Raw genomic sequence first — 27,396 nt, forward strand, 5'->3', positions numbered from 1 at the left:
GTCATCATTGCAGAGCTTGGCCCACACTCATTCGACTACCGGCACTCTCATCGATGGAGCACTGGAGCTACAGAGATCTAGACGGCCACGATTGAGGAGAGGGGCTACACAGCATCAACGGAGACTACAGCAGAGGATTCGAGCCATACTCTCTCGATATCCAGAGTGCAGATGAGGATGGATCCTAGTAGTAGTCTCTAGTTCTTTTGTACCCAGACATGGTATTAGATTCACCATTTGGTAACAGATTGGTCTCATAGGTCATTTTGGCCTTTTGAAGACGTTACTATAACGTTTCATTTCATTTCATCTCTCTCTCTCTCTCTCTCTCTCTCTCTCTCTCTCTCTCTCTCTCTCTCTCTCTCTCTCTCTCTCTCTCTCTCTCTCTCTCTCTCTCTCTCTCTCTCTCTCTCTCTCTCTCTCTCTCTCTCTCTCGTGGCATAAAGGAGAAGGATTAACGGAAGTCCTACCACAAGCCGACATTCTCTTTTTATTGGAAACATGGGAACACGATGCATGTAGAATACCACACATTGAAGGATATGTCACACACTCCCTACGGATACCATGTACAAAAATGAGGGGACAAGGAGTTGTCGCGGTGATATACCGAGAGGAACTGAGAAAAATGATCACAATTTGCAACACAGATGCTCATAACCGGTACATATGGATCAAGTTTGACACAAAACCTAAACCTATGTTCATTGCCGGGTGCTACATCCCCCATAGAGAGTCACCATTCTATGGTGCCTTCAATATAGAGAAGAATTACCCTTTCGAGGATCTGTATGCCGATATCCATGCCTATGCACAAGAAGGGATGATTATGCTTATTGGGGATATGAATCATAGTTACAGGGGACGGGGGGGACAGGCCCTAGGGCCGGGGGACGGCCGTAACCGGGCCGGGAACGGCTGGGAACGCCGAGGGACGGACGGAAAACGGGCCGGACGGGCGGGTCGCAGGGGGGACGGCCGGGGCCGGACCGGGATCAGATTCAAAAAAATGGCCGTTTTTGACCGTTTGCAACGGCTCTGTGCAGCCCCAACTGCCATATTTTTTAAGCCTTGGCCCTTGGGAGGCTATAAAAGGCTCCCTTGGGCCTCTTAATACTCATAGTCTCAATGCTCAATGCTCATTCCATTTCTCTCAAGCTCAAGGCTCAAGTTTGAACTTTGAAGCTCTCCTCTCCCTCTTCTACCCACTTTGAAGCTCTCCTATACTCTCTCTCCACACAAGCTCTCCTCTAACCCTTCTAACTTCTAAGCTCTACTCTCTCGAGTCTCTCCACCATCATGTCATCTCAAGCCAACTCCACTTCTCAAGCCGCTTCTTCTCGAAGGAGGCCCGCCGTGCAAACGTGGTCGTGGTGGGATGAAGTCGACTTTAGCTCACGTGGCAAAGGTGGCGGTGCAAGACCATGGACGTGCAAGCTGTCCATACAAGAGATCGGGTGGTTCAAACAAAGTGCGAGCCCATCTTCTTCATGAACCCGGTCACGAGGTGAAGTTTTGCCCTCATGTAGCTCCCGAGAAGAGGTTGGATCTTCTTGAGAAGCTCACGGTGTATGAGGTTGCGGAAGCGGCCAAGAGGGGCCGTTTTGTTGCCGTTGATCCCTCCGCCACGGCGACACCGCGAGAGCAAAGGGAATCCAACCTTGACGACATCTCTCGAACCTTCAAGAGCCATGGATCTACACCGTCCTCTTCCCTTCCGCATCGCCAAACCACTCTCAACGAAAATTGGAATCCTAAATTGAAGGAAGAGGTGGATAGGTCGGTTGCCCGATTCTTCTTCCACGACCACATTGCCTTCCATGCTTCGCGGTGAGTTTCCCTTGGCATATGCACATTGCAATCTTCCATTTTGTATTCATAATGGGTTATAATTTCTCGACTCTCCATACTAACGCAACATGCTCTATTTTGTGGATAGGTCTCCATACTTTCGAACCATGGTTACGAAAATGGGGGAATATGGCTCCTCTTATGTGCCACCTTCATCGGAGAGGCTTCGCACCACCCTCCTTGACAAAGAGAAGCTTGCCGTGGAGCAAGCGGCCCAAGCAACAAAGGATTTGTGGGAGACCAATGGCGTCTCTCTTCTTGTAGATGGATGGAGCGACACCCGCAAGCGGTCCATCCACGGGGTGGTGGCCTACTCCCGGGGGGATAGTGGCAAGACCGCCGAGATGCTTGCTGCGGAGTGGACAAGCACCATAGAGATCACCGGCCCGGAGAATGTCCTTTGTATGGTTGCAGATGGAGAGGCGTCAAATAGGGCAGCCGGAGCTATCATTGAGGGCATGTATCCCAGCATCCATGTCACATTTTGCATGGCGCATTGCCTCAATAACCTCCTCAAGGACATAGGGAACTTGTCATGGATTTCACCCACCATTGGTGATGCCTCTCGAATTGTCTCCTTTGTGCTCAACCATCAAAAAGTGCGCCATGAATTCTCAAAGAGGAGCCACTTGTCTTTGCTCAAATATTCAGAGACAAGATTTGCATTCAATTGGCTTATGCTAGGCCGCTTGTCTACATGTGGCGGAGCCTTAAGGGGCCTCTTTCTCAGTGATGAGTTCCAGGCCATGCTGGAGTCTACATCAACAGTAGGATTGAAATGCCGAGAATGGGCCGACGACGTCGGTTGGTGGGAGGAGGTGAAGACTCTTGACGCCATGGTCAAGCCTATTCTACACCTACTTCGAGTGGTGGATGGCTTGCAGCCATGCATTGGCAAAGTCTACGAAGCCATGGATCGGATGATAGAGGCATTTGAGAAGCTTGTGCCTGACCCTGTTCAGTATGCGGAGATTCATGGCTTGTGGGAGTCGAGGTGGAATAGATACTACTCTCCACTTCATGCGGCAGCTTATGTGCTTGACCCTGAGTTTCAAGGAAGGCGTCAAGAGACCGACAAGGAGGTGAGCAAAGGATGGCGGCTTGCATTGGAGCGCCTTGAGCCTAGCAATGACATTAGGCGCAAGATTAGAGACGAGCTACTCAACTACAGGCAAAAGAAGGGCTCCTATGGATGTGTAGATGCACAGCTTGATCGCAACAAGATTGGCTCGGTTTTGTGGTGGGAGGACTATGGAGGAGATGGCCCACATTTGCAACGCTTGGCTGTTCGTGTCCTTAGCCAAGCATGTACCACTAGTTGCTTGGAGCAACTATGGAGTGTGTACAGCCACATTGCCTCTAAGAAGAGGAATCGCCTTGAGGTTCAGAGGGCCAATGATTTGGTGTTTGTGAGCGCTAACTTGCGCATGCTTGCCAAGAGCGTCACACACAAGGCAGATCCTTTCAGTGAGTGGGAGATGGCACAAGAGAATCCATTTATGGCCGATACTCTTTTGGAGGAGCTAGAGGAGGATTTCGAGCCTCAATGTGAGCCTCCCGAGCCGGAGCCCTCATACGTCGCTGACGACCTCGACTACGACGACGATGTGGTGATTCAGCAGGCGAGCACTTCTTGAGTTTGATGATCATTGATCACTAGACTCTCGAATCTAGACTCTTGAGCCTACAACTCTACCTACTACATAGCCCTTTGTACTTTTTGTTATCCTTGAGGCCTCAGGCTTTTCCTAAGTCCTTTAGGCTTTTTGACTCTTGAGCCCTTGTGGCATGCACTTCTCATTTTGTATCCATCGATCATCGATGTTTTATTAGCACATTTCAGCCTATATGACTCATGTTCTGTGGTCTATTTAGTGTAAATTTATGGTCAAAGTGATGCTCTATGTGTGTGGCATGTGTGTAGGTCAAAAAATGCCAAAAAAAACTCTCTTTTTTTTTTTTTTGCCGTTCTGACCCCTGTCCCCGTTTCCTGACTTTTGCGTCCCGACCCCGTTCCCGACCCCGACCCGCCATCCCATGTAACTATGATATGAATGCTCACATAGCACATGCGCAAATGGAAATGGTGGATCTCATGACACCTCCAATGCTTGAACATAATGAGATACTAGATCCCACATGGGAGAGATGTTCGAAAGATCTCATTACAAACCCGCAAGGTATTGCATTGCTCAGTATGATGACATGCTTACAACTAATCGCCGTCAATGGAACAAGTAAGTTTGAAAAATCGGGAGAATGCACATGCTACACGGCCAACAAAGGCATGAGTGTTATTGATTATGTATTGATTGCATATGAGGCATCCCATATTGTAAGTAATTTTACAATTGGGAAGAGGTCACCCAATTCGGACCACACCCCAATCCATGTATGGCTACAAGTTCCCACTCAAAAAGCACAAAAACAGCCCCATGCCCGATCATGGACATACAAAATGCAAGTGGACAAGACAAGAATGTATGCAGAACATCTAGACAATGCACTTGCTCATGTACCCATGCCATCACACATTGAACAAACATGGCCAATTTTCAAACAAGCTCTATGTGAGTCGTGACGCCATGGAACAAACAATGGGAAAACGCATCGGCGAGGAAATCATGTTAAAGGACTACCGCATAACCCATGGTTTGATGAAAGAGTGCAAGTATGTAAAAAAACAATTGCGAGCACTGTCAACGACAAACACGGAATGGGAAACTCTATCAAAAGACTACACAAATCTCAAGAGGCGGAAAAGAAGAAACTATGAGCTACGCACGGAGACACAAGCCATAGCCAACTTCAAGAAAAATCCCAAAAAGGAATGGCTGAAAATAAAAGGACGAAGACATGACATTATGGGGGACATAAGCTCAGATGACATGTACATGTATGTGGAACAACTATATGTGCATAATAATGCGAAAGAAATGCCACACATGCAAACCGATCTCCATGCCCAAAACCACTTTGATTTCGAAACGGTTAAAAAGGCATACAGAAACTTGCAAATGGAAAAGCTCCGGACATACTACACTTAAACTCAGAAATGCTTGAATGGTCAAGTATGAGAGCCAAAGAGTGGATACATAGAATGCTAAACCAAGCCATTGTTCAAGGGCTACCCGAGGATTGGCAAAAGAACTGGATCAAAGCACTTTACAAAAAAGGGGATGTAAATCAACCTACCAACTACCGTACCATTATGGTAGGATCTTGCATGGCAAAGCTTTTGGGAAGCATCTTAGAACAAAGCATAAGCACATGGGCGGAGAAAAATGGAAAATGAGCAAAAGAACAAGCAGGTTTCTGACCAAAACATAGCACCATTGATCACCTTGTTTTACTCAGGGTATTAATGGAAGAGAGTCGGCTAAAGGAAAAAACATTATACTGTTGCTTTGTAGATTTCACCAAAGCCTTTGACACGGTCCCGAGAATGGGTATATGGAAAAGGATGGAATGCATAAAAGTACCGATGCATCTCAGGAGTGCGGTAGCACGTCTCTATGACAGAGTCATATGTCAACTAAAAACGCACGAAGGGCTGTCCAAAGCTTTCTCGAGCAACATGGGGGTCAAACAAGGATGCCCTCTCTCCCCTACTCTTTTTGGATTGTGCATTGATCAAATAGAAAGCTTCCTCCCTCAACTAGAAGGGGATGAACCAGCCATCAGGATGCTTACACTTCTCATGCTCATCTATGCAGACGATGTGGCTCTTTTCGCCCATGACATTACAGCTCTACAGAAATTGGTCGATGCGTTACATGCTTTTTGTGAAAATGTGGGTCTATCGATCAATGTAGACAAAACAAAGTTCATGATTGTAAAGACTCGTACGATGGATATCCACGCCCCCCTCATATATCAAGGGAAACAAATTGAGAAATTCGACAGTTTCAAGTACTTGGGGATTGACATCCTGTGCAACTATGCTAGGGGACAATGCGCACATAATAGAATTGACATCGGCCATGCCAAGTACTATCAATTTGAAAACATGTGCACAAAGAGGAGCATAAAAAGATGGGAGATAAAAGCGACCATTTTTGAGACATGCGTGGTGCAAAGCCATCCTCTACGGAGTGGAAATCTGGGGAGCAAGCATTTCAGCCCACACGTGGAATGAAATTGAAAAAATTCAGAAAAAGTTTCTATGTCGACACATGGGGGTCAAAAAGACGACACCATACTCCGTGCTACTCTTGGAGACAGGCAAGAGACCACTAGAAATGAAAGCATTGCAAAAAATGCACTCGTATATCATGAAGGTCAAAGCGATGCCTCCTACTCGAATCCCCCGCATAATGCATTGCATGGGAAACGGGATGTGCGCCACAAAAGACAAAAAAAAGCAAATTTCTGTCATTGAGCCTCATACACGGGACATTAAGAAATGGTTCGCTAAATGGAATGTAGAGGCATATGTGGACATGCTTATTGAGGAGGGCAAGGAGGGAGAACACATGGTGAATTTTGACATTGCATTACTAAATAGCCTCCACACCAAGTGGAAGACAACGCAACACCGCTCGAAATTTGAATACTATTGCAAGCATGTCAACACAAAGTATTGGGAAGGCTATAGCACAAACCCAATGGAATCCCAGGCCCACATACGAACACCCATGCCCCATATGGCACGAAGAGCCATCTCTTTGATGCGCACAAGGTCACATATGCTCAAAATAGAAACAGAGGGCTGGCTGAAAATTGATGCTTCTAAACGGATATGCACATCATGTACAATGCAAGCTCCCGAAGATGAAGCACATGTGACATTGGAATGCCCAGAATACGCTCACATCCGGGCTAATTTTCAACCACTTCTAAGCGGTTGCTCTACCTTTGCGAACCTATTATCCAAGACAGACCCCTCCCCTACAGCTCTCGGAACATACCTCACCCGCATACTTGAGCATCAAAAGACACTCATAGGAACACAAAAAGAGAATAACACACACCACACCATACACCCCCCTAAGGGGAGACTATGTATCACTTTGAGGTCCCATGGGTCATTTCTGGCCACCCGCGGACGTTAATACCAAATCAAATCAAATCTCTCTCTCTCTCTCTCTCTCTCTCTCTCTCTCTCTCTCTCTCTCTCTCTCTCTCTCTCTCTCTCTCTCTCTCTCTCTCTCTCTCTCTCATCACGCATCACGCCATCTCTCTCTCTCTCTCTTTACCATGCTTTCGTTTAGGGTTTACTGCTGTATTTTAGGGTTCGCGACCTGTATTTTAGGGTTCGCGACCTTTTTTTTTTTTTTTTTTTGGGTTGTTGGACAGATCTGCGTTTTAGGGTTTGCTGCATTTTATGCACTTTAGAAACATCAATCCTCTCTCTCTCTCTCTCTCTCTCTCTCTCTCTCTCTCATGTCATCCCCAACCTCACCTATGGCAACAAGCAAACTCAAATATATGCTTCAATCCAAACGAATTTCCATCATTGAATTGGAAATGAAAGCATGGAGAAAAGAGATGGAAGATTGGAGGAACGCGAAGACCGTTTTCCTCCGAGAAAATGAAGAAAAGGAGAAGAGGTGGAAGGACGAGAAGGATCATCTTCTCAACAAGATCGCCACGTTGGAGAATAGCATTTTGGACCTCCACAAAGAAGTGTTGGAAACACGGTCAAAAAATGGGCTTGAAGAGGGGGAATTTCAGCCCTCTTTGAGGGAAGAAATTGACAACATCAATGAGGAGAAGAAGTCATGGGCCGCGGTCATATCCGAAACGCAAAAGAAAGTAGAGGAGGCCGAAAAATGGATTGAGGTTGCCAAGAAAGGGAAAGGTAAGGAAGCTCCTTGTACACCCACTCTTATCAACATGACCCTCGAAGAGGAACAAAGAAGGAGGGTGCGGGCTCTACATGTGAGGGTAACCGGCCTCAAGGACATAAACAATGTGGAAAAAGAGGTCACAAGCCTCACATCAATGATGGGGGTGGAGAAGCCTTCACACACAAAGGCATGGAGAGTGGGCAAGAAGAGTGAGGGCCCCGGAGAATCTTCAAAGGAAAGAGCTCTCATACTACGCTTCCCTTCATTGGAAGAGAAGAAGGAATTCTTGAGGAAGAGACCTACTCTCAAGAAGACAGGTATTTTCTTAGGCGATGACCTCACTCTCTCACAACTTGCGCATATGAGAGAAGTAATGCCCGAGATTCAAGCGGCAAGGGAGAAGGGGAAGATGGCCTTTTACAGAGATGGTCGGGTGGTGATTGTAGAGCGGCGCTCTACATGACGGTGCGAGACCTATGGGACCACATTGAGGATGGCGACTTGGAATTGTAATGGGTCTATGAGGTTGGATGTTGGTGCCTTTGAGGACAGTTTCAGAAACAAGGACATTGTTTTCTTTTCAGAGACTCACCAGGCCCCTGGCCAACTGTTGCCACATGTGGTGGGATACAAATGGGAGACAGCCCACAGAACAGTCACGAGATCTGAGCATGGGAGTAGAGGTTCAGGAGGAGTAGCGGTGTTGTTTAGGGAGGAGCTACAGCCAATACTACATATTGTACGGAGAGATGATCAGGCTAGATACATGTGGGTGAGGCTGAGAGCTGACACAGGTCGATTTCTATATATTGCTATATGTTACTTCCCCCCCAGTACGTCAGTATATGCTGTGTCCAGAGCGCAGTCGCCTTTCTCAATTTTAGATGATGATATATGGAGTTTTCTAGGGATGGTGATATCATCCTCCTAGGAGACTTCAATGCTCGAACGGGCAACTGTCAGACAGTCTTCTACGACACTTCAGATGAGATGCTTAGAGAGTTGGATGTGGGTGAGCTGGGGTTTGACAGATGCTCACATGACAGAGAGCATACTGAGTATGGGAGATACCTCACGGAGATGACGACTACACATGGGCTAGCCATACTTAATGGCTTACAGCGGTTTCCTGGAGCAGCAGGCTTCTCATGCTTTCCACACAGACATGGGGCCAGTACAGTGGACTATGTTATGACACAGCCGAGCTTTATTCCTTGTATTCAGGATTTCACAGTGGGAGCCAGACCAGTGGGCGTAGCAGTGGATCATGCTCTCTTGACACTGTCCGTATCTTTTCAGTTTAGTACAGCCCAGAAATCAGGAGGCAGGTCACACACCCGTTATACATTTACAACAGAGACTGACTCGGTTTATACAGAGGCGATCTGGGATCGTCTATGCACAGTTGCTCCAGGCCTCTCAGTAGAGGAGTGCACTACTTTACTGACTGAGACACTACATGATGCAGCATCAGAGGCATACCCACACACTCAACCGGATCGGAGGCGACATTCTGGGAGCATGCACCAGAATAGTTGGTATGATGAGGAGTGCAAAGAGATGAGAGCCCAGCTTCAGAGGGATCTTCATTTAGGAGTCATCACCTACAGACAGTCGCGGATTCCTTTCCGGCGCCTTGTGCGAAAGAAGAAACGAGCTTACCTGGCCCAGATGGAGCGAGACTTGTATCAGTTGTTCTTGAGTAGAGACTCAGGCGAGGCATGGCGACTCTTCCATGAGCACTCCCCTCCCCCAGTGATTTTTTCTCCTGATGTGTGGGGCCAGTATGCGACATCGTTATATACGGTTCCTGGGCAGGATCCCCTTCCAGATCCTACAGAGCCATGTCCACCTACGAGCACCTTCTTTACCACTGAGATGGTAAAGAGAGCCATTGACAGGATGAGGACCAGGAGGGCTTACGATCATGACGGTCTAGTAGCGGAGCACTTTATACATGCTAGGGATATGCTGATGGAGGTTCTTGCAGTGTTGTTCAATCGTGCCATGTGTGAGGGATTACCTGAGACTTGGAGGTTGTCTACTATTGTGCCTATATTCAAGGCAGGTGATCCTACAGAGCCTGGAAATTACCGCACTATTATGGTTGGACACACACTGGCACGATTGTATGCATCCATTATTGAGTAGCAGTTGAGTAACTGGGCAGAGGGTGAGGGTGTACCGGCAAAGGGAAAGGCAGGTTTCAGGAGGGGTTTCTCCACTCTTGACCATATTTTGACACTCAGAGCTATCATTGAGGAGGGCAGGTCACATGGGAGACGGATTTATTGTAGCTTTGTGGATTTCCGCAAAGCATTTGACATGGTACCGAGAGCTCGACTGATGCGCAGACTGCAGGAGATGGGGGTGCCCACAGTGTTGATTTGGGGGATTATGGCTTTATACAGATCAGTGATGGGACATGTACGCACCCCAGAGGGGATATCTGACTTAGTTCACTCCACTATCGGGGTGAAACAGGGTTGCCCATTGTCTCCTACTCTATTTGGTATGTATGTTGATGAGGTGTCTGATTACATTGACAGAGAGGGTGATAGAGGTGCCCAGCTGGCAGGGACGTGGATCCCATTGTTGTTATATGCTGATGATATTGTCTTGATCTCTGACTCACCAGAGGGTATGCAGCGACAGTTGGATGCATTACACAGTTTTGCAGAGGATAATGGATTGTCTGTAAACCTTGGTAAAACCAAGGTCATGGTGTTTAACACCACACCGCAGTGGATCAGGAGATCGGCACCGACCTTCACGTATGGTCAAGAGATTGTGGAGTATATAGATGCATACACTTACCTTGGGATAGTCTTCACTGGGCCGAGGTTTTCTTTGGGGAGAGCAGCAGAGACTAGACTGACCAGAGCTTATGCGGCCTTGGGAGGCTTGGAGAGGATGTGTTCGCAGGTTCAGTTCCAGGAACCTCGGACAAAATTATGGCTCTTTGATACTTTAGTAGCCTCAGCTATGATGTATGGGGTACAGGTATGGGGACCTTCTGTAGGCCAGGATGGTTGGAGACGTATGGAGAGGCCCTTGGTATCTATGATCTCCCGATTGATTAGAGCCAAGGCCTCCGTACCTCACGCGATCATTCGAGCAGAGCTAGCTGCCCCCCCCATGGAGATTGAGGCGCTTACCAGATCAGTGTCCTTTGTGCACAGCCTATGGGATACTACTAGAGACAGATATGCTAGACTGGCCCTTGAGTCTTCCAGACAGTTAGCTCTACAGGGGGACACTTCATGCTGGTATGCACAGATGACTTCATGGTTTCAGACGCATGGCTTCACCATGGACAGGTTGCCCCCTTTCCAGTATTCTCTTCAGGCACCCTCGCTGTCTCTTACACGGGTGGAGATCACTAGACTCATTCGTCAGGACCTGATCCAGCTCGACACCAGGAGGACATGGATAGAGCCGCCTCAGGAGTTGAGCACGAAGATGGCTTTCTATAGAGAGCATCTTCTCCACCTCACAGGAGATGGGTTTGTGATTCGACCCAGCTACATGGACACACATATGTCTCATGGTTTGCGTTGTGCCATTGGTCAGATACGCACATCCTCACATCAGCTCGAGATTGAGACTGGTAGATTCAGAGGGATACCAGCAGACAGCAGGATATGCCGATTATGCCAGAGAGAGCCAGAGACAGAGTTGCACTACATATGTCATTGCACAATGTTCTATGAGATACGGGGGCGTTTCCACTGCTTATTCAGAGAGGGTTTTGGTCCTCTATCTAGGGTCATGAGTTATGAGGATCAGAGATGTCTTGGACTATATCTACTTGAGTTACACAGGTATAGAGACACTTTACTGGGGAGAGCTAGAGAGAGGCAGTCCCAGAGACACATTACAGATTTCTTTTCACTAGATATGGGACAGCCAGAGGAGCAGCCACCACTGCAGAGCTCGTCCCACACTCATTCGACCACTACTGGCACTCTCATCGACTGAGCATTGGAGCTACAGAGATACAGACGACCGCGACTGAGGAGAGGAGCTACACAGCATCGACGGAGACTACAACAGAAGATTGGAGCCATACTCTCTCGACATCCAGAGTGCAGATGAGGATGGATCCTCACCATTTCTTCCATCTTTGTTTCACACACTGTTACATCCAGTTTACCGGGTACCTATTGTATCAGCTGCTACACCCACGTAGTTTTAGATTGTAGTAGTAGTAGTAGTAGTATTTTGTTCCACTTCTAGTTCTTTTGTACCCAGACATGGTATTAGATTCACTATTTTGTAACTGATTGGTCTCATAGGTCATTTTGGCCTTTTGAAGACGTTAATATAACATTTCATTTCATTTCATTTCTCTCTCTCTCTCTCTCTCTCTCTCTCTCTCTCTCTCTCTCTCTCTCTCTCTCTCTCTCTCTCTCTCTCTCTCTCTCTCTCTTTGTATAATGTCTTTGAAGATTCCCCCAAGAGGGATGACATCCTCTTTCTTTTCCAAAAGAGGTTGGATTTTATGAAGAGGCCCATTCACCACTTTGCGGCTCTCTTGCATCCGGCCTACAAGAAGCCGGACCTTGTCACAAACCAAGTGCTACAAGAAGAGAGCCGCAACTTCCTTCCCAAGGCCCTCCCCGAGAAACTTCAAGAGCTAATCAGATATGGAGACCAAAGAGGCACGGCTTTTACTTCCACCGTACGTTGGAAGAGGGAGTCTTTGGTGAAGCCTCTTTGTTGGGAGAGCTTTGGGTACCAACTACCTCACCTTCAAAGAGTTGCATTAAGGATTCTTGGACAAGTAAACCCTCTTAAGCCTCGGGCCTTCTCTCTCTCTCTCTCTCTCTCTCTCTCTCTCTCTCTCTCTCTCTCTCTCTCTCTCTCTCTCTCTCTCTCTCTCTCTCTCTCTACATATCTACTATAGTCTAGACTCTATATAGTATAGACTATAATCTATCTACATTCTAAGTTCTCGAATCTCTCTTACTCATCATTCATGAATTATATTAGTTACTCACTATCTCTTGAATGTAATATAGGATTGCTCATCCGCTGCATGCGAGCGAAATTGGTCCGCACACTCGCTTATCCACACCAAAATTCGTAACAAACTATCAACAAAGCAATTGGAGCGGCTCATCTATTGTCGCTCCAATCTCCGAATGTTGCGCTCCATGCATGAGATGCCTATGGCTAGACAAGAAAACCCTCTTTCTACACACTTACTTCTTGACTCCTATGGGCTATGGCTTTGCATTCCAATTCACATGTGCTAACTTTGTCTTGACTCTTTTCTATAACTTGTCAAATAGGTCAATGTTGATGATTGCAAGTTCTCAGTTGAGACTCTCGAAAGTGTCAACAAAGAGCGTGATATGACGGAGGAGCAAATTTTCCGTGAACTCTACTTGGAGCTAGAGGAGATTGACCGCCGGGTTTCTTGCACACGATCACACAAGAGGGTCCTTGTGCGTGGAGTCCCTACGCCTTCGGCTACAAGAGGTAGAGGTGCAAGATCTTCCCATGCTCGTGGCCGTGGACGTGTTAGAGCATCAACAACACCTATAGAGGCGGAGACACACGCTGAGAATCAGTTGGAGGCTACTACTCCTACAACCTATGTGCGGCGAGGCTCGAGAACCAGCTCCATTGCGATGGCCTCCGCTATGGAGGATGTGCTTATTCGTAGATCCAGCACTATGGAGCCTAGAGAGCCGGAGTATGACGAGGAGGGAAATCTCTTACTAAGGGAGATTATGACACACCACAATCCGATTCATGTGAGGATGAAGCTGACATCGACAAGCATACCTCACAAGAGGAAGATGATGATGATGAGAGCGGAGGAAGCTCTTAGACTTTAGTGTCTCCCATATCTTTTTTGCCCGTACTTCCACTTTTTGCACCATTGAGGCCTTGAGGGCCTACTTTTGTATCATCTCGATTCTCGAATCTCAAGTTAGCTTTTTGATTTATGACATATGCAATGCGAATTGCGGTTCATGCCCATTGTCTTGACTCTTGACTATTGAGTGTTGGCACTTGGCACTTGCAAGTTGCCTTCTTGTCCAATGTGATAATCAATCAAGTGTAAAATCTAGCCTTAAGAATTGCGTGTTTTTATTTTTGAACGTACGTAACGATGTGGTAGACATAAAATTTTCTAATTCGATGAGTACCGTACGTCTTTGTACCTGGACAAAACGTACGTGACCACCCGCAGCAGAGGATGCAGCACAAGAGTTCCACAGACAGGCAGCCCATGGGGCCCTTCTACATGCTGGATATTCATAAAGATTCGCAAGAGTGGGACTAAGCAGAGGCTGGGAGGATCGCTTTGCATTGAGCATACTTCGCTCCTGGCAGCAGCTCAGAGAGGGCTTAAGAGCAGCATGAGCCGAGATGCTTGGAGGGGGGCCTTAGCAGAGGGCCCTACTAGCACTTTTGGGGATTGGCTGCATTTCAGATCACTGCTACAGGAGCTACAAAGTGACAGACTACGTGTCATGCCTGGAGCCTTGAGTATATGCCCGGATGTTTCAGAGGCCATTCTTGCAGGATGGCATACACCTCTCGAGCCCATGGCCCCCCACTAGATGGGTGCATTCGCTAGACTGGAGGTCTTGATTGTAGTTAGGGCATGCTCGGACAGTGGCGAGGAAAGATTGCATCGTGTCCTCTCAAAGCCACCGGAGATCTCAGAATGCTGCTTTCAGCGGTTCAGAGTGTTGGGCATTAGTGTGACTGTCTTTTCTTCGAGGTTCAGAGCGAGGGCAAATTGCATCGTGTCCTCTTGGAGCCACCCGAGATCTCAGAGTGCTGCTTTCAGCGGATCAGAGTATTGGGGCATTAGTGAGAGATCGTGCGTGCTAGATCCCGACCTAGCCGTCATAGAGACAGGAGGGTGGAGATTGTGGGCTTGGGAGAGCCGCCCCTTGGCCCGGGCTCAATGGGATCCTGGAGAGTGGTTTTGGTGAGATCCCTTCACTGCCAGGGACCACCCTAGGATTCCTTTCTTTCAGTATACAGGACAGAACATGGGTTGGGCTGGAGGAGGAAGCTGCGGGGAGGATGGGTGAGGCGAGTGGGGTGGCGTGGGGGGATGGGGGGGGGGGGGGGGGGGGGGGGGGGGCGGTTTTGCTAGCGATGGCGAAGCTAGGGTGGGAGGTCTCCACGGGGACTTACTGTTGAAAGGGATCAAAACCATTCCCCGTAGAACCTAGTGCTGTTGTGCTGCCATTGGTCGGCCTCCAAGGGAAGCTGTGGGGTGTGCCCTCCCCTAATGAGGGCAGCCGTGTACCTGCTGCCATCCCTCTGCTGCCTAGGCCCCAGGCTCTGAGTGCCTACCTGGCGCCCTGTGCCTCTGGCTGCTGTCCCTGGCCAGCCATGGTAGGCTGAGCCTGTGGTGGGGGTCGTGCTCTCCTCCGTGGACTGGCCTTTGCAAGATGGCCCATCTGCTTATTAAACACTCTTTGAAATTTGCAATTCAATAGAAATGCAATGGCAATGTGGAACTTGAAACTTAGAACTTGGTACCTTTGAGAGTCCAATTTCTGGCAGCAGCGCATGCACATTGCACAGCAAGCTGCAGCACAAGACTAACACAAGAATCACGATCGCATGATGGTGGTGAGACTTATAGAAATGAGAATCAGCAAGAGCAGTTTAGTCGGCAGCTTGTAGGTGCTCACCCAGGTACGACAGGGAAGAAAACGCAGCTTTGTAGTCTCAGACTTAAGAAAGCGGGGAATTGGGGTAAGGTTTTATTGGAACTTCAAAAGATGGGCATGGTGGGAATATTAAAACAATTATGTATGGAAGTATGCGTTTGTGGGAGAATGTTTCATCAGGTTTGTGGGAGAATGTTTTCCCAGCCAAATGTGTTTGTTAAACGACTCACAAACACAAGGTCTCTCCTCATTCATAGAACAACGCTTCGACATATGACTAACAAATGTTGTGGGAACTGCTTCTACTCAAGTGTAGAGCAAGGTTGGGTCCGGTAACTTGTACTTTTGGGTTCGAGCCGTACTTTTGAATCCGTACATACTTTTTGATCTTTTCCTCATATTTCTATTACGTAAGATATCTATTGAAGAAAATCAGCTCACTATCTGCTGCCCCTCCCCCCTGGTCCCCTTGTTTTTTGTGTGTATTGTGAGCTTCTTACTTCCTCTCCTCTCCACGCCCCTCGCCTCATCCCCCTTTTACTATACATTTCCCTCCTCACCGTCTTCGATTCAAGCAGTGAACGTCGACTCCAAGTTTGGGCTTCGAGCCATCAACTTCAGTTTTGGATTTGGTCTACAACATCAGTTTTGAGTCGGCACCCCAAGCGCCCTCTCCCCCCACAGCAGTAGTAGACACAGATGGAGGCTCATGCTCCGCCATAGAGCGACTCTGATGAAGCCCACTCGCCCAACCCTGCAGAGCCCACCATCCGACTTTCTCTCTCACCACCAAAGCAACCGAGCCTCGCAGAGAGGTGGAGTGTCTCCAAGCAACCTCAATCATCTGCAAAATCATCAACACCCGACCCAGCAGGGTGAGATGCAAGACCTCCTCCAGGCCCACCTCCTCACATAGTTGGGGAGGATTATTGATGTGCAGCTCCTCGGGCCAGTTACTATCAGATTTAGTTTGAAACTCCCGAGCTCATCTCGAGGATCATCTCGATGAGCCCACTAGCTATCAGAGCAGCTCGAGCTTATTTTCGTCACTGGCATCATGGTTTTGACCCTCTTCGGATGTGCTTATCGAGGAATCAGACTTGCCCATTTCAGTCTGCTTCCCTGGTTTGAGGAGAGAGTACCTCCCATTTCTATCTAGGATTGGCTCAGAGATTGATACAGTTCTGGAGACTCCTCGCTTTAGCAGCTTCAGTCGCTGCCAAAGCAGCTGGCATACCTACGGTACGAGTATTGGTAAAGGACACGCACACCCTCCCTAAGGTGGTTCTACTACCTAGGGTGGATGGCTTCACGTGACTATGGATGGTTTGCAAGTGCACGTGACTATGGGTGGGTGCACGTTATCTTCAACCTCCACGTATGCGCATAATTTGGTTATATTCTCCTTTTGAATATGCTTTTCTTGACTTTTTTAGGTTGGATGAATAAGCTTGACTACTTTCATCCATTTTGCTCTTCAGAGACATGACAAGGTCATGTAGGAGCAATGTATGGCTTGAAAGCAGAATCCAGATTTCCTTGAATTTGTTGTTTTTGAGTCTTAACAAGGCTACAAGCAACCTTTTTCTAAGGTTATGTGTTGCCTCTTCTCATCCCAATCCTAACTGCTGATGCTTTCAATTTAAAATTTGCTTGAGTGTGTTGATTTTCTCAAGGCTTAAAACAATTCCTCTGTGCGCGGGCGCTCGTCGTGTGTGTGTATGTGATTCCAAGTTCGAGCAAAGAACAAACTTTCCTAGTAGAACAAGTGCCCCCTGGGATCTCATTTGACATGAATTTCACAAGTCCTGGTAGACCAAGGTATCACTTAATATTTGATGACTCTTGGGGTTTCCTTTGAGGAGCATCAGTAGAAGAACCAAGCCCATACTCTCTGAGCTCTCTCTAGTTTCTAGCCTCCATCAGTGGCCATGGCAGCAGCAGCAACCAGCTAGTGGCTGCCTAGACCAGTAAAATCACTCATGCCCACATTTGTTGTGTCTAATCAACCATCCTCTCTCAAGGTACCTCAGTAAGGCAGCAATGCCAAACCATACAGTTGACTAAAGCAGATGTAGTAAATTTTAGCCTCTAAATCAAACATTTTAGCAAATTGATACCTGGCATAACTTTCAAGTCCCGGGCTTCCACTGTCACATGGTCAGGATTTGCAACAATCATGGATATTCCTTTGCTGGCACAGATAGCCAACAAGGCCTCAAGCTCATCTAAAGATGCAGGCCTCACACCTCCATTTTCCAGTCCCACTGCCTCTGTTCCATGAGCAAGGATAAAATCTGCACTGTGAGGGTCCTCCACAACTTCCAAATCCAATCCCTACAAAGTTAATGAGAAAACCACAGCCTTAATGCAAACATTCAAAATTCTCTACATAAGACATTCAAATCAACTGAAAAAGAACTAGGACCTCCAAAGATATAGAACCACGCTCACTCCATGTTATGTGGAGGCATCTTCGACCAAGTTTGGCAAACCACAGATCATGTCTCCTGCATTGTGTTGACAGAAAACCGATTAGCATAAAGTGCAGATAACTCCAACCCAGAACCAATAATGTAGACTTCAACTCAACCAGGTCTGTAAATTTTGCCATCATTGACTTAGCACCAACTTTTGAAGGTACTCGTGTGTAAGCTCTCCACTTGTGATCACCCCAGAAAACAAAGAGGGGTCAAATCCAAGGCTTTCCAGCCTTCTATAAGTTGACTCTGCTCGTCTTGATGAGTTGCTAATAACAATGAGCTGCGCTCCTGAACCAGCAATTCTTTCCACTGATACAAAGAATTTCAAGAGTGAGCAATAAACTGCTAACTTCTTCTTCGAAAGAAAAATTGTCAGTCCACTATGTCAGGAGAAAACTGTACCAACATACAAGTCTCAATGGATCCACTATAAGCATTTTTTCCATCATGAAGTACACCAAACTGATCCAGCAGCCATACCTGTGTGAAACATTTGAGACATGCGCTCTCTTGGAATGAGATATAGTAGCAGGTTTCAAATCATCATCTATTTTACATGTATTCTCTTTTGAGTACAATGATATTTGTGATGTCACACGAGATGAATGTTTTCTGAAAAAGATTACAAGGCAAGTACCCTAAAATAACGAACCTCCAATCATTTCTAGATCTTTCTAGCTAATGAACTAAAACACCAACGGTTTTTGGCCACTAAATCATACACCAAAAACTGGTCAAAGTGCAGAGGACTTCCATAATCTACCGTAGCAACATAATTTTGGTTGATATTTCCATTTCATATTAGTGGTTCCTAGAAATCTTCAAAGATCGGAATTGCTTCTATTGTTTCCAGCTCTGAAAAAACAACTATGAAACCCACTTCTGATCCAAAAAAAAAAAGGGAAGGTTATCATTTGTGAAGGTCCAGATGTCTACCCTCACTACGAGACGAGCTGAAAAATAAACATCCACATAATGAAATCCACAAGGTAAAAATCCACAAGGTAAGCTTCATGGCCCATAAACAACTCTACAATCAGTTTGCTGTAATGATTGAAATAAATAGTTTGAAAAATTAAAACAAGAAAGATATATTAACATCTCTATAAGGCCAAAATGGCCAATGAGACCAGAACAAGGTACGATTAATCATGATGTTTCTCATCATAAAGTGTCACAAAAGGGGAAAGCCAAATCCCTAGCTAAAATAGAAAAAGAAGATCCCTTGAGAGACTCTGAAACTATAGGCTGCAACTAGTAAGTTGTAGGAGTAGTTTCTCCTCGACCCAGAATCTCTATGAAGGGTTGCCTCAAGATGAAGAGGCCGTTAAGTCACCGTGCAGTACTCCTTCGATGGTGAACAATGGTGGTTCGAGTCCGTTGATGGTGAAGAAGCCACAAGCGAGGACCTCATAGTCATGGAGGTCTCACTCCCGACATTACTCCTCTAGAGGCGTCTCTGATAAGGTAAGTCAATACTGGATGAGGATGTAGAACTTGTTAGAACTTTAGTACTAGCACTGAAAAAATTTGTATCCGCTCTCTGTGTCGGCAGCACGGGGCTTGAGGCTCGTCACTCTCTAGTCCCTCAAGAGTCTCTCTTTTTAGGGTTTCACCACTTCTTCTTTGCTGTTTTCAGGGTTTCGAAATTGCCTTTTCGTTGTTTTTAGGGTTTTGAAACTGTTTTTTCGCTGTTTCTTAGGATTTCGTCACTGTTTTTTGTTGTTTTTTAGAGTTTCGTCACCGTTTCTTACTGGTTTTTAGGGTTTCAAATCTGTGTTTTGCTGTTTTTTAAGGTTTCACAAGCGTTTCTTGCTATTTTTTACGGTTTCTTATATTTTTTGTTGTTTTAGACTCTCTCTCTCTCTCTCTCTCTCTCTCTCTCTCTCTCTCTCTCTCTCTCTCTCTCTCTCTCTCTCATGTCATCCCCAACCTCACCTATGGCAACAAGCAAACTCAAATATATGCTTCACTCCAAACGAATTTCCATCATTGAATTGGAAATGAAAGCATGGAGAAAAGAGATGGAAGATTGGAGGAACGCGAAGACCGTTTTCCTCCGAGAAAATGAAGAAAAGGAGAAGAGGTGGAAGGACGAGAAGGATCATCTTCTCAACAAGATCGCCACGTTGGAGAATAGCATTTTGGACCTCCACAAAGAAGTGTTGGAAACACGGTCAAAAAATGGGCTTGAAGAGGGGGAATTTCAGCCCTCTTTGAGGGAAGAAATTGACAACATCAATGAGGAGAAGAAGTCATGGGCCGCGGTCATATCCGAAACGCAAAAGAAAGTAGAGGAGGCCGAAAAATGGATTGAGGTTGCCAAGAAAGGGAAAGGTAAGGAAGCTCCTTGTACACCCACTCTTATCAACATGACCCTCGATGAGGAACAAAGAAGGAGGGTGCGGGCTCTACATGTGAGGGTAACCGGCCTCAAGGACATAAACAATGTGGAAAAAGAGGTCACAAGCCTCACATCAATGATGGGAGTGGAGAAGCCTTCACACACAAAGGCATGGAGAGTGGGCAAGAAGAGTGAGGGCCCCGGAGAATCTTCAAAGGAAAGAGCTCTCATACTACGCTTCCCTTCATTGGAAGAGAAGAAGGAATTCTTGAGGAAGAGACCTACTCTCAAGAAGACAGGTATTTTCTTAGGCGATGACCTCACTCTCTCACAACTTGCGCATATGAGAGAAGTAATGCCCGAGATTCAAGCGGCAAGGGAGAAGGGGAAGATGGCCTTTTACAGAGATGGTCGGGTGGTGATTGTAGAGCGGCGCTCTACATGACGGTGCGAGACCTATGGGACCACATTGAGGATGGCGACTTGGAATTGTAATGGGTCTATGAGGTTGGATGTTGGTGCCTTTGAGGACAGTTTCAGAGACAAGGACATTGTTTTCTTTTCAGAGACTCACCAGGCCCCTGGCCAACTGTTGCCACATGTGGTGGGATACAAATGGGAGACGGCCCACAGAACAGTCACGAGATCTGAGCATGGGAGTAGAGGTTCAGGAGGAGTAGCGGTGTTGTTTAGGGAGGAGCTACAGCCACTACTACATATTGTACGGAGAGATGATCAGGCTAGATACATGTGGGTGAGGCTGAGAGCTGACACAGGTCGATTTCTATATATTGCTATATGTTACTTCCCCCCCAGTACGTCAGTATATGCTGTATCCAGAGGGCAGTCGCCTTTCTCAATTCTAGATGATGATATATGGGAGTTTTCTAGGGAAGGTGATATCATCCTCCTAGGAGACTTCAATGCTCGAACGGGCAACTGTCAGACAGTCTTCTACGACACCTCAGATGAGATGCTTAGAGAGTTGGATGTGGGTGAGCTGGGGTTTGACAGATGCTCACATGACAGAGAGCATACTGAGTATGGGAGATACCTCACGGAGATGACGACTACACATGGGCTAGCCATACTTAATGGCTTACAGCGGTTTCCTGGAGCAGCAGGCTTCACATGCTTTCCACACAGACATGGGGCCAGTACAGTGGACTATGTTATGACACAGCCGAGCTTTATTCCTTGTATTCAGGATTTCACAGTGGGAGCCAGACCAGTGGGCGTAGCAGTGGATCATGCTCTCTTGACACTGTCCGTATCTTTTCAGTTTAGTACAGCCCAGAAATCAGGAGGCAGGTCACACACCCGTTATACATTTACACCAGAGACTGACTCGGTTTATACAGAGGCGATCTGGGATCGTCTATGCACAGTTGCTCCAGGCCTCTCAGTAGAGGAGTGCACTACTTTATTGACTGAGACACTACATGATGCAGCATCAGAGGCATACCCACACACTCAACCGGATCGGAGGCGACATTCTGGGAGCATGCCCCAGAATAGTTGGTATGATGAGGAGTGCAGAGAGATGAGAGCCCAGCTTCAGAGGGATCTTCATTTAGGAGTCATCACCTACAGACAGTCGCGGATTGCTTTCCGGCGCCTTGTGCGAAAGAAGAAACGAGCTTACCTGGCCCAAATGGAGCGAGACTTGTATCAGTTGTTCTTGAGTAGAGACTCAGGCGAGGCATGGCGACTCTTCCATGAGCACTCCCCTCCCCCAGTGATTACTTCTCCTGATGTGTGGGGCCAGTATGCGACATCGTTATATACGGTTCCTGGGCAGGATCCCCTTCCAGATCCTACAGAGCCATGTCCACCTACGAGCACCTTCTTTACCACTGAGATGGTAAAGAGAGCCATTGACAGGATGAGGACCAGGAGGGCTTACGATCATGACGGTCTAGTAGCGGAGCACTTTATACATGCTAGGGATATGCTGATGGAGGTTCTTGCAGTGTTGTTCAATCGTGCCATGTGTGAGGGATTACCTGAGACTTGGAGGTTGTCTACTATTGTGCCTAGATTCAAGGCAGGTGATCCTACAGAGCCTGGAAATTACCGCACTATTATGGTTGGACACACACTGGCACGATTGTATGCATCCATTATTGAGCAGCAGTTGAGTAACTGGGCAGAGGGTGAGGGTGTACGGGCAAAGGGAAAGGCAGGTTTCAGGAGGGGTTTCTCCACTCTTGACCATATTCTGACACTCAGAGCTATCATTGAGGAGGGCAGGTCACATGGGAGACGGATTTATTGTAGCTTTGTGGATTTCCGCAAAGCATTTGACATGGTACCGAGAGCTCGACTGATGCGCAGACTGCAGGAGATGGGGGTGCCCACAGTGTTGATTTGGGGGATTATGGATTTACACAGATCAGTGATGGGACATGTACGCACCCCAGAGGGGATATCTGACTTAGTTCACTCCACTATCGGGGTGAAACAGGGTTGCCCATTGTCTCCTACTCTATTTGGTATGTATGTTGATGAGGTGTCTGATTACATTGACAGAGAGGGTGATAGAGGTGCCCAGCTGGCAGGGACGTGGATCCCATTGTTGTTATATGCTGATGATATTGTCTTGATCTCTGACTCACCAGAGGGTATGCAGCGACAGTTGGATGCATTACACAGTTTTGCAGAGGATAGTGGATTGTCTGTAAACCTTGGTAAAACCAAGGTCATGGTGTTTAACACCACACCGCAGTAGATCAGGAGATCGGCACCGACCTTCACGTATGGTCAAGAGATTGTGGAGTATACAGATGCATACACTTACCTTGGGATAGTCTTCACTGGGCCGAGGTTTTCTTTGGGGAGAGCAGCAAAGACTAGACTAACTAGAGCTTATGCGGCCTTGGGAGGCTTGGAGAGGATGTGTTCGCAGGTTCAGTTCCAGGAACCTCGGACAAAGTTATGGCTCTTTGATACTTTAGTAGCCTCAGCTATGATGTATGGGGTACAGGTATGGGGACCTTCTGTAGGCCAGGATGGTTGGAGACGTATGGAGAGGCCCTTGGTATCTATGATCTCCCGATTGATTAGAGCCAAGGCCTTCGTACCTCACGCGATCATTCGAGCAGAGCTAGCTGCCCCCCCCTTGGAGATTGAGGCGCTTACCAGATCAGTGTCCTTTGTGCACAGCCTATGGGATACTACTAGAGACAGATATGCTAGATTGGCCCTTGAGTCTTCCAGACAGTTAGCTCTACAGGGGGACACTTCATGCTGGTATGCACAGATGACTTCATGGTTTCAGACGCATGGCTTCACCATGGACAGGTTGCCCCCTTTCCAGTATTCTCTTCAGGCACCCTCGCTGTCTCTTACACGGGTGGAGATCACTAGACTCATTCGTCAGGACCTGATCGAGCTCGACACCAGGAGGACATGGATAGAGCCGCCTCAGGAGTTGAGCACGAAGATGGCTTTCTATAGAGAGCATCTTCTCCACCTCACAGGAGATGGGTTTGTGATTCGACCCAGCTACATGGACACACATATGTCTCATGGTTTGCGTTGTGCCATTGGTCAGATACGCACATCCTCACATCAGCTCGAGATTGAGACTGGCAGATTCAGAGGGATACCAGCAGACAGCAGGATATGCCGATTATGCCAGAGAGAGCCAGAGACAGAGTTGCACTACATATGTCATTGCACAGTGTTCTATGAGATACGGGGGCGTTTCCACTGCTTATTCAGAGAGGGTTTTGGTACTCTATCTAGGGTCATGAGTTATGAGGATCAGAGATGTCTTGGACTATATCTACTTGAGTTACACAGGTATAGAGACACTTTACTGGGGAGAGCTAGAGAGAGGCAGTCCCAGAGACACATTACAGATTTCTTTTCACTAGATATGGGACAGCCAGAGGAGCAGCCACCACTGCAGAGCTCGTCCCACACTCATTCGACCACTACTGGCACTCTCATCGACCGAGCATTGGAGCTACAGAGATACAGACGACCGCGACTGAGGAGAGGAGCTACACAGCATCGACGGAGACTACAACAGAAGATTGGAGCCATACTCTCTCGACATCCAGAGTGCAGATGAGGATGGATCCTCACCATTTCTTCCATCTTTGTTTCACACACTGTTACATCCAGTTTACCGGGTACCTATTGTATCAGCTGCTACACCCACGTAGTTTTAGATTGTAGTAGTAGTAGTAGTATTTTGTTCCACTTCTAGTTCTTTTCTAGTTCTTTTGTACCCAGACATGGTATTAGATTCACTATTTTGTAACTGATTGGTCTCATAGGTCATTTTGGCCTTTTGAAGACGTTAATATAACATTTCATTTCATTTCATTTCTCTCTCGGACCTTCTGCACCAGCGCGCGGACCTGCTGCACCAGCGCCCTCCTCCTGCTGCACTAGCGCGCGTACCTGCTGCTGTGCTGCCCCAGGCACATTACTACTGTGCTGCGCGCTGCTGTGTCACCCCAGCTGCTCAGCGCGCCCACCCCACCTGCACAGCACCCCCGGTATCCGCCTGTTGCTGCCGCTGTTATACCTGCTGCTGCTGCTGAACTGCCTCTCCTTGCTGCACACGTACTCCCTCTCTTCCCCTTGCGCAGCCCCCCTCCAGCTTCCCCCTCACGCAGCCCCTACTCGCTCCCATCACGCAGCCATCTCTCTCTCTCTCTCTCTCTCTCTCTCTCTCTCTCTCTCTCTCTCTCTCTCTCTCTCTCTCTCTCTCTCTCTCTCTCTCACACACACACACACACGGATACATACCCACACACATAATACACGCATACACACACGTACTCCCTCTCTTCCCCTTCTCCCCTCTTCTTCACAATATGAAGAGAGGGTAGCTTCCAAGACAACCATGTCTTCCCCCACCATCAAGACGCCGACATCGACAATGAAGACAACCTTCATGCTCACGAACAAGAGGCTTGCACAATTGGAGAAGGACATGAAAGAATGGTGGATGGAGAGAGAGATATGGAGGGAGGAGAAAGCCACCTTCATCAAGCTATGGAACGAAGAGAAGGAGGACATGAGAGCGGAAATCCAAAACCTCAAAGAGGAGAAGGAGAGAAGGGAACGGGAGAACGAGAAGGAGAGGGAGAGATGGAGGAAAGAGCAAGAAGAGATGAAGGCACAAATCGATCTCCTTCATGCTTCCATCACATCCCTCACCCCCGAGGAAGGAGAGATTAAAGAGGAGGCTAAGGAAGCCCTCAAGGAGGAGATCACCAAAGCCCTCACCGCAAGCATTGAGGACAAATTAGAGGCCACCAAAGAAGGATGGGTCGAAGTGGTCAAAAAGAATATCAAGAAGGTAGCAAGAGAGGAAGCCCAAAGAGATGAGGTACTCATCGTACACACAACCATCGAGGAGGAGAATATGCGACAAGCTCGCCGTCTCAATGTGCGAGTGACCGGCATCAAAGAAGAAGAAGGGTCTACACCCGAGAGCGATGGGAAAGCTTTATGCAAGAAAGTGGGATACAAGGAAGAAGAGATCCCTTTCTCCAAAGTTTGGAGAGCCGGCAAAGATCCAAAGATGAGAGCTCTCATCCTCCAATTCGCCTCCGAGGAGTCTCGAACTTCTTTCCTCCGAAAGAGGGTCATCTTGAGAGGGCTAGAAGGCCCCCCGATTTATCTTGATGATGACCTCACAAAGATGCAACAAGATCACCGTCGCGCGTGCATGCCTAGAGTCCACCAAGCCCGCAAAGAAGGGAAGAAGGCAGTATATCGAGATGGCAGGGTCATCATTGATGGCAAGACCATCGCATAGGGACTCGCGGCCTGTGGGACACACGAGGAGATTCATGTCACGGTTTGGAATTGCAATGGAGACCTATGGACACACCCAGAGAGACTTGAGGAGGTGATGAGAGGTCGAGACATCATTCTACTTACAGAGACACACGAGAGCCCAGAGAGAGGGTTACCACGGATACATGGATTCCAGTGGGAGTCTCTACATCGGGGATGTATGCGCCAGCACACCACTCGCGGTTCAGGAGGAGTGGCCATACTCTTTAGACAGGGGCTTCACAACAGACTACAGATTGTTGCCCGGGACCCACAGGCCCGCTACATGTGGATTCGCCTCGAGCTCTCACGAGACAGGATCGTCTACATTGCCCTTTGCTACTTTGCTCCCACAGGCTCCAGATTCGCCCCTATTGAGCAGGAGTCACCGTACGCATGCCTCACGGAGGAGATTATGGAGTACTCCACACTGGGTGAAGTCTTCCTTATGGGAGACTTCAATGCTCGTACGCGCAGTGAGCAGTGTGAAGCATATGACCACGAGGACCCAGAGGCACTACACACTCTAGATGAGGAGGCTACTATGAGAGATACAGCAGACAGAGCTCCAGTCACAGCCTACGGACGACATCTACTTCGACTTGGCTCCCAGCACCGTCTCGTTATTTATAACGGGATGGCTCAGTGGCCCACCTCAGGGGGCCTGACTTGTATGCCACATGGAGTTACAGAGGGAGGGGGGAGTACAGTCGACTATATTCTGGGACCCAGGGAGGCTACACACCTTATCACATCCTTCACCATTCCACCCATACCCATCGGAGCCGACCACACATACCTCTCTTTCTCCATCACCGGAGATACCATCCCACACAGCTCCACAGCACACACTCCACACACCACCATCCATTTCACACATGATCTAGCCCCTCTTTACTCGGCCGAGAGGTCGAGCATGGCCTATGCCTCCTCCACCCATCCACACCACTCTCAGTTCTCACATCACATATCTCTTCCGTTCTCCACACTTCAGCTATTAGCTCTTTTCCACACACCACTCACACAGGACGCACTCCCCCTCCCGGGACTATGCCTCAGAACTGCTGGTATGATGATGAGTGCAGAGAGCTATACCAACGCCTCCGTGCACGGTGAGCCTTAGGAGAGATCACAGAGAGAGAGGCCAGACGGCATATGAAGACGCTGACACGCCAAAAGCGGCGAGCATTAGAAGAGGCACAGGAGCTTGAGCTATACCGCCTATTCATGAGCATGGATAGCGCGATGGCATGGCGCACCCTGCGCGAGCCACGTCTGACTACAGCTATTGAGGATCCACAGATATGGCATGATTATGCAGAGCGACTTTATGAGGTGCCAGGGCAGCCTCCTATCCCACAGCCACACGGGCCACGCCCCACGTGCTCTTCCTTCTTTACAGCAGAGATGGTAGAGAGGGCCATACACCGCATGCAACATAGACGATCAGCTGACCATACTGGATT

At 47.8% G+C, this 27,396-nt stretch overlaps 1 protein-coding gene across 2 annotated transcripts in view; it reads right to left on the bottom strand.

Annotated features, from left to right (window-relative positions):
* Positions 1-27,396, bottom strand: part of LOC147447238 (Haloacid dehalogenase-like hydrolase (HAD) superfamily protein) — a 109,158-nt gene that overhangs the window by 32,247 nt on the left and 49,515 nt on the right. For both annotated transcript variants that reach the window (XM_086523091.1, XM_086523092.1), the window contains 4 exons: positions 18,192-18,261; positions 17,931-18,090; positions 17,727-17,808; positions 17,419-17,635 (listed from right to left, as the gene is read on the bottom strand). In XM_086523091.1, coding sequence (XP_086379217.1) covers positions 17,419-17,635; positions 17,727-17,808; positions 17,931-18,090; positions 18,192-18,261 — 529 coding nt within the window. The remainder of the gene's footprint in view (positions 1-17,418; positions 17,636-17,726; positions 17,809-17,930; positions 18,091-18,191; positions 18,262-27,396) is intronic.

Source organism: Adiantum capillus-veneris, chromosome 11, assembly GCF_014529385.1.
Source record: "Adiantum capillus-veneris isolate H3 chromosome 11, ASM1452938v2, whole genome shotgun sequence".
In the NCBI taxonomy this organism is placed as follows: Eukaryota; Viridiplantae; Streptophyta; class Polypodiopsida; order Polypodiales; family Pteridaceae; genus Adiantum; species Adiantum capillus-veneris.